Genomic DNA, 15579 nt, shown 5'->3' on the forward strand with positions numbered 1-15579 from the left:
GTATTAGTACTACAAGAAAGACATTAACTGTGCAAAATGGCTACCAATAGTCTTGAAACAAAGTACCCTAAGAATGTGCTACCAAAAACTATCAACAAGTCCACTGTCTCGCCAGAGGTCCCAATGCTCATTTTGGAAAATCGGTCCATCAGGCTGTGGTCCTATTCACAAGCAGAAACTGAAGTATGAGGATCCAGTACAGAAAGCTGTACAGTGCTGGTCTGAGGAAACAGGAGCTCCTACATGACTGGTCTACATTCAAGCAATCAGCGGCTAGCCAAAACGAGTAGGCCACTGCTGTCACAGATTTCATCAGTAAATGTGTAGCGGACAGCATGCCAAAGGAATCAATTTGTCTTCCCCAACCAGAAACCATGGATGAACCGTGAGATACATCCACTATTGAAGTTCAAATTGATAGATCCCCACAGGATCTTTCACAGGAAATCTAGCTACGACCTGCGCAAAGCTGTCAAGGTTACCAAGAGACAGTTCCAGACCAAGGTAGAGAGTAACCACACAGACACCCATCCATTGTGGCAAGGCTTAGCTACAGAGCAAATGTCAGGCAGAATCGTTGATAACAACGACAATAGACAATAGGTGCAGGAGTAGGCCATTTGGCCCTTTGAGCCAGCACTGCCATTCAATGTGATCATGGCTGATTATCCCCAATCAGTACCCCGTTCCTGCCTTCTCCCCATATCCCCTGACACGGCTATTTTTAAGAGCCCTATCTAGCTCTCTCTTGAAAGCATCCAGAGAACCTGCCTCCACCGCCCTCTGAGGCAGAGAATTCCACACTCACCACTCTCTGTGAGCAAAAGTGTTTCCTCGTCTCCGTCCTAAATGGCTTACTCCTTATACTTAAATGCATCCCTTATGCATCCCTTCCAAATGAGCTCAATGCATTCTATGCTAATTTTGAACAGAAGGTGAGTGGAATGAAGTCACCCAGCCTGAATCTGCAGAAAGTGACTGACTCAGGTGGAGTCCCCATCAGTATCCTCAGAACCTGTGTGGACCAGCTGGCAGGTGTATTGACAGACATCTTTAATCACTCCCTACTCTGATCTGAGGTTCCCACCTGCTTTAAGAAGACTCACCAGACAAGGTAGCATGCCTTAATTGCCTCTTTCCAGTAGCTCGTCCCAGTAACATCTGGATAATGTTGTTTATTGACTATAGCTCTGCCTATTTATTTATTGACTATTGCTCTGTCTTCAACACCATAATTCCAACTGCACTCCTGGTCTCAAGACTCAGCACCCCCTCTACAAAAGGATCCTTGACCTCCTGACCCATAATTCGCAATCAGTAGCATTAGGCAACGAAATATGCTCCTTAATAATTCTCAACTCCAGTGCCACACAAGGCTGCGTTCTCAGCCCCTTTCTATATTCTCTGTATACATACAACTGTGGGCAAATTCTGCTCTAAGTTTGCAAGTGACACCATTGTAGTGGGACAGATCTCAAACAATTATGCAAGAAGGTGATCGATAGCTTTAATAGCATTGAGTCAAGACAATAACCTCTCTTCCAGTTCGTAAAATGAAGTAGCTGATCATCAACTTCAGGAAATGGGATGGATTACACGACCCAATCTGTTTCAGTGGTGCTGAAGTGGAGATAGTCAAGAGCTTCCAGTTCCTAGATGTAAATATCAGCAACAATTTGTCCTGGTTCAACCTCTACTTCCTCAGAATAGTAAGGAAATCAGCATGTCTCCAATGAATCTTACCAATTTCTACTGAAAGTATCATCCCGATGCATCACTGTTTGATGTGGCTACTGTTGTGGTTAAGACAACAAGAAATTGCAAGATGGACGAGCAGCCCAGTTCATCGCACAAACCACAGCGAACCTCACCCTTGTCAACTCTATCTGTACATTCTATACTTCATGCTGCCTCAGGAAAGCAGCTGACATAATCAAGGATGACTCGCACCTAATCATTCGGTCCCTGTGGCAGAAGATACAAAAGTTTGAAAGCACATCCCACCGGATTCAATACAGCTTTTTCACTGCTTCCAGCTCTCGAATGGACTTCATAATCTACAGATGAATTTTTGATTTTCCACTCCACCTCATTGCAGATCTTGCACTACTTTTTCTCTTTTGCACTTCCTGATGTGTATGGCATGATTTTCCTGCATAGCATGCAAAAGACCATTTTTCTCATCTTCTTGGTATGTGACAACAATAAACCAATACCAAGAAAAATACAACGAGATATTTTGACATTGTCAAGATGAAACGCCTAAGCCACAAATTACTTGTGTATTTTCTGGAAGTAACCAAATAATTTATCATTTCAAATATTGACTATTCTACTGTGACATGCAGTAAAGTTATTTCTCTATTACCAGAACTTATTATTGTAGTGAACATTTGATATCCTTACCTAACATGGTTAATTGATGTTAGTAACTTCATAACCAAATTTGAAAATTGTAGTCTGTAGACCTTCAAAGACATATGTTTTATTCTAGATTTCACTGCATGAACTCCGTTTTCTTGTATTGCCGTAAGGCAGTTTCGTAAGAATGGAAAATTAATGGACTTGACCCATATGCATATTACTATGACCAGTTTCCTCTTCCTGTATTCATTCTATACCCCTACATACACTCGTACTTACATTAATACTGGCTGAATTTGTTGTAGAAAAGGGTTTTTTAAATCAAAAAAGGAATTTTAGATTTTTTTAAATTGTTATCACTGTACAAATGATGAACCGCCTCCCTGCTCCATGTTTGTTTGAGCATGTGCCTTGTCAGTGCTTTGAAAAGTATCTGCATTTAATTTGGGGCTGCAAGCCCATTCTTTAACCAAACATCATTTGTAGCTTACCACCAAACACATCAAATATGATTAAGAGTTTAGTGCTGTAGGGGATTTCTACATATGATAAGCTGAATAATTTTAATGGGAAGGAATATAATTTCTATTGAGATGATATTTAAATGAAATTATGATGAATATTGCTGATATAATATGCAGTCCAATCAACATGTATGTTTTTAGGTACATTTTCAATTCCAACAAATCCTCTGGATCTACATCTGTTTCCCTTTTACTAAAATGTGTATGCACGCCTAAAAAATATATAACAACTTAAACTTAAATATTGCAAACAAAACAAAACTCTTCGTTCAGAATTGTAGCCAGTGGAATAGAAACAGCTATAAAAGTGTTGATATAAAACTGACTAAATGACTGCAAGTAGTACTCAATTTATTTTGATTGAAAGTAGGCAATGGTTTCAAGGTCAGTTTATTGTCACGTGTACCAATTAAGGTACAGTGAAATTCGAATTGCCATCCAGCCATACTTAAAAAAAAAAGCAACAAGACACACAGCTACATAAAACTTAACATAAACATTCCTACGTTCCTCACTGTGATGGAAGGCAATAAAGTCTTATCTTCTTCCTCTTTATTCTCCCGTGGTCGGGGCAGTCGAACCATCCGCAGTCGGGGCGATCGAAGCTCCCGCGTCGAGGCCGGCGGTGGAAGCTCCCGCGTCGAGGCGATCGAAGCTCCCTGCGTTTGGAGCTCTCCGAAGTCGGTCTTCAGCAAAGGCTGCCAAATCCTCGATATTAGGCCGCAATGCGGACGGAGAAAAATCTCATCTCCGTCGAGGTAAGAGATTTGAAAATGGATCCCCCAACCCCCCACATAAATCAAGCTAAAGAACACTAAAAACATACAGTTAACACTTACAAAAGAAACAACAAACAAAGAAGGGACAGACAGACTGCAAGGTAGCTACTGCTGGCGCCACCTGGTGGAACTGGTTTCCCAAGAAGGCCGAAATAAGGCCACACTTCGACTTCGACTGCTAAGGAAACGTAGATGATGTAGTGCCAGTAATATGTTTGTGGCTGCAGGAGTCAGTACTTAAGAAGCTATCCTAAGAAATCACATGTATAAATTCATTTGCAGGATAAATGACTCTAAAAATGTAATTATTGTGGCCTTGTCAAACTTAAGGGTTAGCACTACACGCTACGAATCCCAGCTGGTATCGTTGTCTCGTTGTAGGACATTGATCATTCTTTTAATCTGGATTTTTAACTTATGTATTGTGTTTTAAAAAATATATATTTATGATGCTTTTACAAGTGATATAGTAAGATTTTATATGTACTTTATGATATTTTTAAATATGCAATGCATTTTTTTTTAATGTAATGTTGCCCCTAGTCTGGACCTTGAGTCCGTAATAATGTTTATTATTATTATTATTATTATTATTATTATTATTATTATTGTGTATACATGCAATATTTCCAAATTTGAAGAATACACAGATCTTGTGAGGAGGGTGGTAGTAGAAAAACTGTGAGGAATAGATTTCAAGAGGATATAGAAGAGCTGGTGGAATGGATAACAGGTGAATAATAATGCATGAACATGTGAATTGTTGGATTTGGGTAGGAAGATAAGGAGAGGTGACAAACTGAAAGGCACAATTCTAAAATAATACGGAAGAGGAATATCTTGGCAGTTTATGTGTAAAAAATTAGTTAAAGTGGCAGAACAGTTTGAGTATAATGCAACAAAATAATATGGGATCCTAGAGATCGGGGATAAGGAGAAGCAAGCTGTTGAAAAGCAAGGCTGTTACAATGTGTTTTTTTCTGAAATATTGCTCAGCCACAATAGTAATAATGTTTCCTGTTGTGGGTAGGACTGATACGAAGGCCTGAGAGGAAGTAGAGGAGATTTACTAGGATGATGCCCGGGAAGGGAGAACACAAAGTGCTGGAGGAAGTCAAAGGGTTTTGTGCAGCATCACTAGAGGGAATGAACAAACAATATTTTAGTTTGGGATGCTTCACACTCTTTCCTCTACCCATTCCCTCCGGAAATGCTGCCTGATCCACTAAGTTCCTCCAGCACTGTGTGTCTTGCTCGTGATTCCAGTGTCTATGTCTCCTGGGATGAGAGACTTTAATCAAGTAAATAGATTGGAGAAGCGAGGATTGTTCTACTGAGAACAGAGAGAATCGAGAGGGGATAGATGGATTTAAATCACATGGGGTCTATAGGGAATCAATAGAGAAAACCTTTTTTCCCTCGGAGGAAGTGTCAAGAACTTGAGGACGCAGAATAAAAATCATTGGCAAAAGAATCTGAATTGACATGAGATAAATCTTTTGCACACAACAGGTGGTTAGGGTATGGATCCACAACTGTGGAATAATGTGTCTTATTCTGAACTTAAAGAAAGGTAACTTTGAGGGTATGAGACATGAATTGGCCAAGATTGACTGGCAATTAATTCTAAAAGGGTTGACGGTGGATATGCAATGGAAGACATTTAAAGACTGCATGGATGAACTACAAAAATTGTTCATCCCAGTTTGGCAAAAGAATAAATCGGGGAAGGTAGTACATCCGTGGATAACAAGGGAAATCAGGGGTAGTATCAAAGCGAAGGATGATGCGTACAAATTAGCCAGAAAAAGCAGCATACCGGAGGACTGGGAGAAATTCAGAGACCAGCAGAGGAGGACAAAGGGCTTAATTAGGAAAGGAAAAATAGATTATGAAAGAAAACTGGTAGGAACATAAAAACTGACTGCAAAAGTTTTTATAGATATGTGAAAAGAAAGAGATTAGTTAAAACAAATGTAGGTCCCTTGCAGTCAGAAACAGGTGAGTTGATCATGGGGAACAAGGATATGGCGGACCAATTGAATAACTACTTTGGTTCCGTCTTCACTAAGGAAGACATAAATAATCTGCCGGAAATAGCAGGGGACCGCGGGTCAAAGGAGTTGGAGGAATTGAGTGAAATCCAGGTTAGCCGGGAAGTGGTGTTGGGTAAATTGAATGGATTAAAGGCCGATAAATCCCCAGGGCCAGATAGGCTGCATCCCAGAGTACTTAAGGAAGTAGCTCCAGAAATAGTGGATGCATTAGTAATAATCTTTCAAAACTCTTTAGATTCTGGAGTAGTTCCTGAGGATTGGCGGGTAGCAAACGTAACCCCACTTTTTAAGAAGGGAGGGAGAGAGAAAACAGGGAATTACAGACCAGTTAGTCTAACATCGGTAGTGGGGAAACTGCTAGAGTCAGTTATTAAAGATGGGATAGCAGCACATTTGGAAAGTGGTGAAATCATTGGACAAAGTCAGCATGGATTTACGAAAGGTAAATCATGTCTGACGAATCTTATAGAATTTTTCGAGGATGTAACTAGTAGCGTGGATAGGGGAGAACCAGTGGATGTGGTGTATCTGGACTTCCAGAAGGCTTTCGACAAGGTCCCACATAAGAGATTAGTATACAAACTTAAAGTACACGGCATTGGGGGTTCAGTATTGATGTGGATAGAGAACTGGCTGGCAAACAGGAAGCAAAGAGTAGGGGTAAACGGGTCCTTTTCACAATGGCAGGTACCGCAAGGCTCAGTGCTGGGACCCCAGCTATTTACAATATATATTAATGATTTGGATGAGGGAATTGAAGGCAATATCCCCAAGTTTGCGGATGACACTAAGCTGGGGGGCAGTGTTAGCTGTGAGGAGGATGCTAGGAGACTGCAAAGTGACTTGGATAGGCTGGGTGAGTGGGCAAATGTTTGGCAGATGCAGTATAATGTGGATAAATGTGAGGTTATCCATTTTGGTGGCAAAAACAGGAAAGCAGACTATTATCTAAATGGTGGCCGACTAGGAAAAGGGGAGATGCAGCGAGACCTGGGTGTCATGGTACACCAGTCATTGAAAGTAGGCATGCAGGTGCAGCAGGCAGTGAAGAAAGCAAATGGTATGTTAGCTTTCATAGCAAAAGGATTTAAGTATAGGAGCAGGGAGGTTCTACTGCAGTTGTACAGGGTCTTGGTGAGACCACACCTGGAGTATTGCGTACAGTTTTGGTCTCCAAATCTGAGGAAGGACATTATTGCCATAGAGGGAGTGCAGAGAAGGTTCACCAGACTGATTCCTGGGATGTCAGGACTGTCTTATGAAGAAAGACTGGATAGACTTGGTTTATACTCTAGAATTTAGGAGATTGAGAGGGGATCTTATAGAAACTTACAAAATTCTTAAGGGGTTGGATAGGCTAGATGCAGGAAGATTGCTCCCGATGTTGGGGAAGTCCAGGACAAGGGGTCACAGCTTAAGGATAAGGGGGAAATCCTTTAAAACCGAGATGAGAAGAACTTTTTTCACACAGAGAGTGGTGAATCTCTGGAACTCTCTGCTACAGAGGGTAGTCGAGGCCAGTTCATTGGCCATATTTAAGAGGGAGTTAGATGTGGCCCTTGCGGCTAAGGGGATCAGAGGGTATGGAGAGAAGGCAGGTACGGGATACTGAGTTGGATGATCAGCCATGATCATATTGAATGGCGGTGCAGGCTCGAAGGGCCGAATGGCCTACTCCTGCACCTAATTTCTATGTTTCTATTCAATTATGGCATTGAGAAGAGAATTGGATGAGCATAAAAGGAAAAATAAATGCAGGATGATGGAGGAAGGTTGAGGGAATGGAATTAGCTGGAAAGGTCTCGCAGAGAGATGGGTAATTGCATGGTTTGGAAACAGCTCCATACATGACCACAAATAATTGGGGAAAATTATCGCTGCAACCCAGAGCATCACACAAACCAACTTCCCTTCCATTTACTCCATTTACACTTTATGCTGCCTCAGCAAGGCCACCAACATAATCAAGGATGAGTCTCGCCCCGGTCACTCCCTCTTTTCCCTTCACCCAACAGGCAAAAGGTATAGAAGTGTGAAAATGAGCACCTCCAGATTATAATAGAGCCGTCACAGTGTGAAGATACATGATAAAGGGAATAACATTTCTTCCCAGCTGCTATCGGGCAACTGAACCATTCCATCAACAACTGGAGAGCAGTCCTGAGCTACTATCTTCCTCATTGGGGAAGATACTAGCTCAGGACTATTTTAAGCAAACTTTATTGGACTTTATCTTGCACTAGATGTTATTCCCTTTATCATGTATCTCTGTGGACGGCTTGATTGTAATCATGCATTTTCTTTCCGCTGACTGGTTAGCATTAGGTTTAGGTTTATTATCGTCACGCCTACTGAGGTACAGTGAAAACCTATGTGTTGCATGTTATCTCTATCTTTATCTTTTGCCAAAACCTGAAAAAGGGCATTCAGGGAGCAGAACAAAGTCTGCAATTGATTTTAATAGTTTAAAATATTTCTTGACATTGTGCTATTTAGAAGCTTGCTAATATTGACGTAAATGTAAAAACAAAACAAAATTTTAAAACTAGTTGAAATCGAGGCACTCGAATATGCTACCTGACATGCAATCACCAATGAAAGCTTGCTGCTCAACCCCTGGGAGAAAGGGACAGTCAGATTGGCCCTTGCTGTCCACTTCAGATAGGTTACAGGGGTTTCCGTGACGTTACCTGGCCTACACAGACCTTTTATGATTGATGACCTTTGAATTGTATTTTCAACAACTAACTTTATATTCCATCACCCTAACTGCCGAGTTACTCTAAACATGATAAAAGGCAAATGAGCAGAAATTCATACAAAAAGGCATTTCCATATTGTCAGTTATCTAGAATGTTTGCTCTCTGCGCTTTGAATAATCTGTGCCTGCTGGAGTTTAACATTTTGTCTGCCCAGCCACCACACACATTACTGGACAGTCTGGTTTTAATAACTGCTTATCGGGGTGGAAGATTGCAACCTTCACGTGGTCCGCCCTGTTTTGACGAATGCAATCAACCCGGCGTGCACAATCAAATGAGATCAAATAGAACAAGTTGTCCTACAACTTTAGGCTGTGCACGCCATACGCAAGAAGAAGAAGAACTGCTTATCAAATATTAAGCCCATCCCTTTCAGCAGAACATGTTTGTAGGTATATATTTATATCTTTTGCATAGCAATTGTACGGATCCTCTGTTTAATTTGCAAAAAAAGAGTTTAACCCAAAAGCTTTACCAAAAGAGACACAGAGTGCTCCAGTAACTCAAGTGAGTCAGGCAACAACTCTCGAGAACATGGATAGGCAATGTTTCGGGTCTAACTGTAGTAGGTCGGGACACTTCTTCTTCGGACTATCTGTAGTAGGAGGGGATAAACCTGGAAGAGGGTCAGCGTTCTGCCAAACATAGCCACTCCCCCGAAGATGTATCCACCATTATGGACATTGTTTTGTCCATAAGTCAAAGACTTATGGACAAAACAATGAGAAATCACTTTTCTTGTATTGCCTGCAGTTACTTTGTAATTTCTAAAATAAGATCCTGGACTGTTGTGGTAAAAGCAGTTAAATGAATTTGCAAGGATTAACACTGCATTTTTAACCCAGTCTGATTTTTATTGTTTTCTGTTGAGCATATTTCAAACAGTTGGATTCAAGATTTGCATGTAATGTGTTTGGCTAAACCCAAACATGCTTTGGCATTGCCAGCCCACATCATTCGACATTTGAAGGTCATAGCCTGTTGCAAGCTCCAAAAGGACTAATTCATAAGTTACACCAGATGACATTGATAGAAGGAATGGTGACATTTCATATTCAATAGATTGTATGGTTTTCATCAGAACATTATCCATGTTTTACATGACAGTGTACCTTTTGGGTAGTATGTAACCACATTAGCATCAGGTAACATAAGAGTTTAAATATTTCCCAATAGAAAGTGGTGCAAACAGTCAGTTGTGCAGCATTTGTGGAGTAGAGTGGCACTGTTTCACGTTTAACTACGTCATCATAACTAACTTCCAAGGCTTTATATTGTCTTTGTTTCTGCTGAATTCATTTAAAAGTATAGAATAGGAAATTAGAACAGGAGATTTCTGTTAAGAGTCTATCAGTGGAGTTGTTATTATTGACTATAGCAACGAAAATACAGGCAGCCCAGTGGCACAGTTGGTAGAGCTGCTGCCTCACAGCGCATGAGATCCAGGTTTGACCCTGGCCTCGAGTGCTGTCTATGTGAAGTTTGCACTTTCTCCCTGTGACCACGTGGGTTTCCTCAAGGTGCTCCGGCTTCCTTCCACATCCGAAAGACGTGTCGGTTTGTAGGTTAATTGACCTCTGTAAATTGCCCAGAATACGTAGGGTAAAGTGGGATCACTTAGAATTAGTGTGAATGGGTGATAAATGGTCAGCATGGACACTCGCTGGGCTAGAGGGCCTGTTTCCATGCTGCATCTGTAAGCATCAAATATTCAACATGATTATTAAAATTAAATTATTTACCATTATTCTATAGTTATTCTTGAATGTATCCTTTCCTATTTAAGATGCATGTGTACCAGTAGTTGCATTACAGTGAATTTACTTTGCATTGGTTGAGCTAACAAAGTAATTCTTTGTTGATAGGCTTTGTCAAATGGCTTGCCTGATGTGGTGTTTATAGTTGTGGTTTATTGTATGAATATAAATTGCTAAAATATATATCCAAACTTTATTTACCAAAATAAAAGGAAACTGTTGACTATATCTTTATCTTTACATTGCAGGCTAAACCCCAAGCGAAAACCCAGTCTCACTAGGTATGTACATTGTAATGCATCAACAATATAATCTACACATATGGTTTTATGGTGATTGGGTAAATACAATAACGTGAAACAGCCTTGGTTAATAAATTCCTCGTATGTTGAAAAACATACTTGGCTAATAAAGTATTATTGTGATTGAGATTGGTTATGTAAGATATGTTACAAAACTTGCTTCCTTTTCGGCAACATATTGAATGTCTTCAAACCTGCAAGTGCAAGCCTTGCTTACATATTATAGACAACAAAGTACATAGTTGGAGGCCGTCATAGAATCATTTATATCTCCAAGTAGTGCATAGTGCACATCTCGTATCTTCTTGGTTCATATTAATCAGCACCCATTTCTCCCCTTCTCCCTCCCCTCCACTGAAAATCCTTCCTCTGGCTTCATAATTCAAACAACTTTTCTATCCACATCCCACACCTCATGTCTTTTCATCTCTTGCCATCTACCATATGACCATCTACCTATCAAAAAAAAAAACTCACCTGTATCCAACTCACTCACTAGGCTTTCTTCTGCCCCTCTCCCCTTTCAGCTTTCTCTCCCCCGACTCCCACTCGAAGCTCCTGACCTGAAACATCATCTATCCACACTCTATAAGGATGCTGCCTGACCTACTGAGTAACTCCAGAACTTTATTTTTCATGGACAATTTTTCCCCAATTCTCACTCTTCCTTTCCCACCTTCCTCCTCTCTCCCCTCTTCCTCTCTCTCCCCCTCTCTCTCTCTCTCCCCCTCTTCCTCTCTCTCTCCTCTCTCTCTCTCCCCCTCTTCCTCTCTCTCCCCCTCTTCCTCTCTCTCCCCCTCTTCCTCTCTCTCTCCTTCCTCTCTCTCTCTTCTCTCTGTCTCTCTCCCTCTCTCTCCTATTTTCCTCTCTCTCCCCCCTCTTCCTCTCTCTTCCCCTTTCTCTCTCCCACTCATCCTCTCCCTCTCTACCCCCCCTTCCTTCCTCTCTCCCTCCTTCCTCTCTCTCGATGCCTTCCTTTCTCTCCCCCTTCCCCTCTCTGTCTCTCACTACTCTTTTCTCTCCCCCCTTCCTCTCTCTCCCCCTCCCCTCTCCCCCCTATTTTTTTGTTTACACTAGTCATAGATAGAGTCTAAAAACAGGCCCTTTGGTCCAACTCATCCATGCATGACCCATATTCATCCAAGACTTCCCCATTCATGTACGTATTTAAATATCTTTTAAATGTCATTATTGTAACCACCTCCACCACTGTCTCTGGTAGCTCATTCAATGTACACATCTTCTCTGTGCAGAACTTCCCCCTCAGGTCCCTTTTAAATCTTTCCCCTCTCACCTTAAATCTATGCCCTCCAGTTTTAGATTCCATTCCCCGGAGGCAACAATTGTAACCATTCATCATATCTATGCCCCTCATGATTTAAGATACCTCTATAAGGTCACCCCCCAGCCTCCTACTCTCCAGGGAAAAAATACATAGCCTATCCAGACTCAAGCCTTCCAAACCCGGTAACATCCTCGTTAACCCTTTTTTGCACTCTTTCCAGTTCAATGACTTCCTTCCTGTAGCAGGGCGACCAGATCTATTCACAGTACAACATATGCAGCCGTACAAACATTGTGTACTAATCAAAATTTGGCTGAAAGTCTGCCAGATGGCAGGCCTATTTAACATTTTCTGAGAAATTGGTAAACCTACAATAACTTCCAGTATCCCTTCTTCTACTCATTCTCACCACCCACTGCCAGTTATCACAATCTGAGCCGGCATAGGTTATCATGGCAAATTCCACTTAAATGCTTAGGAATCAAAGTATGATTGAGATAATGTAGGGACGATAAATCCAGTGCCATCTGTCCAGCAATAAATCTTGGACTTTATACTTGACAGTAGGTTTGCAGATGTCCATGTCTTAAGTTTAAACAGCTGAAAGCCAGAGGTTCCAAGAGGAACCACCAATTCCAGCCAGGAAGATTAGCCCCATTCTTTACACTATGATTTTCTAAGTTAGTTACTTGTTACAACTGAGGAAGAGGTTATATTGGGTCCATGCAAGCTCTCAAAAGAACAATCAAGTCCTTTTTAGTTTCTTATAACCCCACAACATATTCTCACTAGTATCCCCGTTTAATTATTTTACCACGTGCCTACACTGTTTTAGTGACCAGTTCAACTACCTGTACAACTCTAGAATGTGAAGGGAAACTGAAGCGCCTGGCGCATAATTCACAAGGAGAGTGTGCAACCTCCACACAGATGACACCCAAAGTCAGGCTTGAACTCTAGTCCTTGGAGCTGTGACGTAACAGTGCTAACTGTAGCACATTGTTACTGGATCAAGGCGATGATTCTCCCAGTTGACAGGAACATCACTGTCAAAAAATTAAAAGTTGCCAATGGTTGAAATAAAAATTAAAAACAAAGTGTTGACAACATTCATGCAGTGCTTATAGCGAGGCAAAAACAATGATGTTTGGATTAGGGTCCCTTCCTCAGGATTGGTCCTGATCCAAAACATTAATGTCTGTTTACTCCATACGCACCACTTCACCTTTACTGCTTGTGTTTCAGAATTTTACCATCTGATTTTTGTTCATTGCCATTTTCTTTCCATGAACGCAAGTCTTAAAATGCTGTTCCTTACTTTGCTATGGCTTCTATTATCTGTTTGCCGTCAATGCTCTCTTTCATTTCTAGTGCTTTCTAATAGCTGCTTTCATAGCCATCTCTACTCTTAGCACGTATTTCCAGCTCTGACTCATTTTGAATTAATTTGTCTTTGTGCAACCTTACTGTAAAGACATACCACATGCTGCTTCTGTGCGTTTTTAGAATCAGCTTTCACCTCAACGTCCTCATTTCAATATTTTCCACAGGATAACATTTGACCTATCAAAAAGTATTATATCCCTTTAACTTATTCTCACAAGAGACGAGGGATTTAACTTATTCCAACATCAATTCTTAATAATGGGTTCCTTTGTATTTTTCTATGATGTATTGTATGGATCTTTGCAAAGATGTCATTGAGTGGTTAGTTCCACTGAACCTTCAATATTCTGTTTCTTTGTCGTTATGACAACAGCGACAAAGAATAATATAAAAATCCATCACATTTTTCATTAGGAGTACATGCTCCTCACCTCCCTCTAAATTATTTAAAATCACTGATTCAATTTTTTGACTGTGCATTATTTCTAATTTGTCTCAAAAACAGGACACACTGGAACTACTCATTGGACGAGGCAACATTGGTTACCATTTACTATAAATGCTGAAATATTAGCTCTGATCCTTTCTCGTTAGATGCTGCCTAATCGGCTGAGAATTTCCAACATATTGTGAACTTTCCAGTTTCTGCAGTCATAATTTATCACCTGACCATATGACCATATCAGAAAATGTCTTGCATTACACTCCTGACACAATCCTTGCATTACACTCCTGACACAATCCTTGCATTACACTCCTGCATTACACTCCTGACATCCTTGCAATCCTTGCATTACACTCCTGACACAATCCTTGCATTACACTCCTGACACAATCCTTGCATTACACTCCTGACACAATCCTTTCTTCACTTTGAAATTCCAATTGTTTGTTGTTCCCATATACATGTTTTGCAGTTGTCAGGTAATCTTTAATACTAGTCTTTTATTTTTTTTAAAAGACCATCTTATGTAGGGCACATCCACACTTTTACTCACTCACCATTGATTATTAGCCCTACTTTGAAGATCTGATCCTTCTTTGGTTGTACTTCCCACTTCCTTTCAACTTTGTTTTGTCCTTTGTTATACACAGAAACACTAGTTAATGTAATTCCTACCCACCAGAGGGATTTTGAAATTTCTTTGCTTCTTCCTGACCTAATGAAAGCGCATTCACCTCAGATAATCACTCCTCCTTTTTGTTACCTATTATACTTTGATCCCGTTTCTCTTGCACTTTCCTCTGTAATAAACCCAATTTAGAAAGTCCAAGGAATGGAAGAAATCATTGTCTCTTCAGAAAGGATTTGCTTGTTTTTTGCAGTCAGTAGTAAACAAGCAAACCTTGTGCTGTCGACAAAGGCCTTGTCTTCTACGACATGGGCTTCCTCCCACCTAGCATTGGTAGAAGTCAGGCATCTGTTCAAGGAATCCTGGCATGTAGCAGCATGATTTCATCAACCTCTGGACCAATGCAAAGCACAAATCCAAAAAGCACAATTTCTAATTATTTAAACATCTTGAACGACTTCCATTAAATAAGGATGGAGGTTTGTATGTACACACGTACACAAGTCATTTCATAAGCAATACATTTTTTTTTTAAATGTCTGTGCTAATTTAATTATGGTTTAGTGCTGCATAACATGGAATGTTTTCAGCATTTTATAATATTGACCAGTTCTTAGATGGTTTTATGTTCTCATTAATTTAAGTGACAATCTTGATTTTCTTGGAGAAGGCTGTAAACAATGCAGCTTGTGGCAGAGAGGTGAAACATTAAATACACAATTAGAGCGTGTGTTAAACATACAAGTGGAAATATTTGATCAATTTTCATTGTATTTATGGTAAACTATGTAAAGCCATAATTATTAGTTATGATCTTTTTTTGGGCCCCGATAAATTAATTTGTGAATTTTTAGCATACTGTATTGTTGCTGATTGTAATTATTGAAACTCCCCCCTTAATAACGCTGTGGGAATACTTTTTATCTGAAGAACTGCAGTGCACACAATGGTGGCACATTACTATGTCCTTGAGCAGTCATGGATGGACAGTAAATGTAGCCCTTAACACAGAGGCTAGGATTCTGGAAAATGAATAACAAAATAGAGTTATGGCTTCTGGTCAATACTGCTAAAAAGTCCAGTCATTTTGGTCATGCCATGTTATTTAAATCACTGCTACTATGGAGGGAGCATTCTCTCTGATTCTTGGTCTCTCTGCTTTGCTCTTCATTAGTCATCTGATACATAACTAAATTAATTTAGTATTTCATTATTTGAAGAAATCTGACCTAATAAGAAAATACTTTTTGTATTCTTAGAAAGAATTAATGTTTTTAGACAGTAGTTGCT

At 40.3% G+C, this 15579-nt stretch overlaps 1 protein-coding gene across 1 annotated transcript in view; it reads left to right on the plus strand.

Annotated features, from left to right (window-relative positions):
- The window catches only part of LOC129701769 (rho GTPase-activating protein 26-like), a 140573-nt gene that overhangs the window by 107947 nt on the left and 17047 nt on the right, over positions 1-15579 (plus strand). The window contains 1 exon segment of the mRNA XM_055643194.1: positions 10492-10524. Within this exon segment, the coding sequence (XP_055499169.1) occupies positions 10492-10524 (33 nt within the window).

Source organism: Leucoraja erinacea, chromosome 11 (assembly GCF_028641065.1).
Source record: "Leucoraja erinacea ecotype New England chromosome 11, Leri_hhj_1, whole genome shotgun sequence".
NCBI classification, from domain to species: Eukaryota; Metazoa; Chordata; class Chondrichthyes; order Rajiformes; family Rajidae; genus Leucoraja; species Leucoraja erinaceus.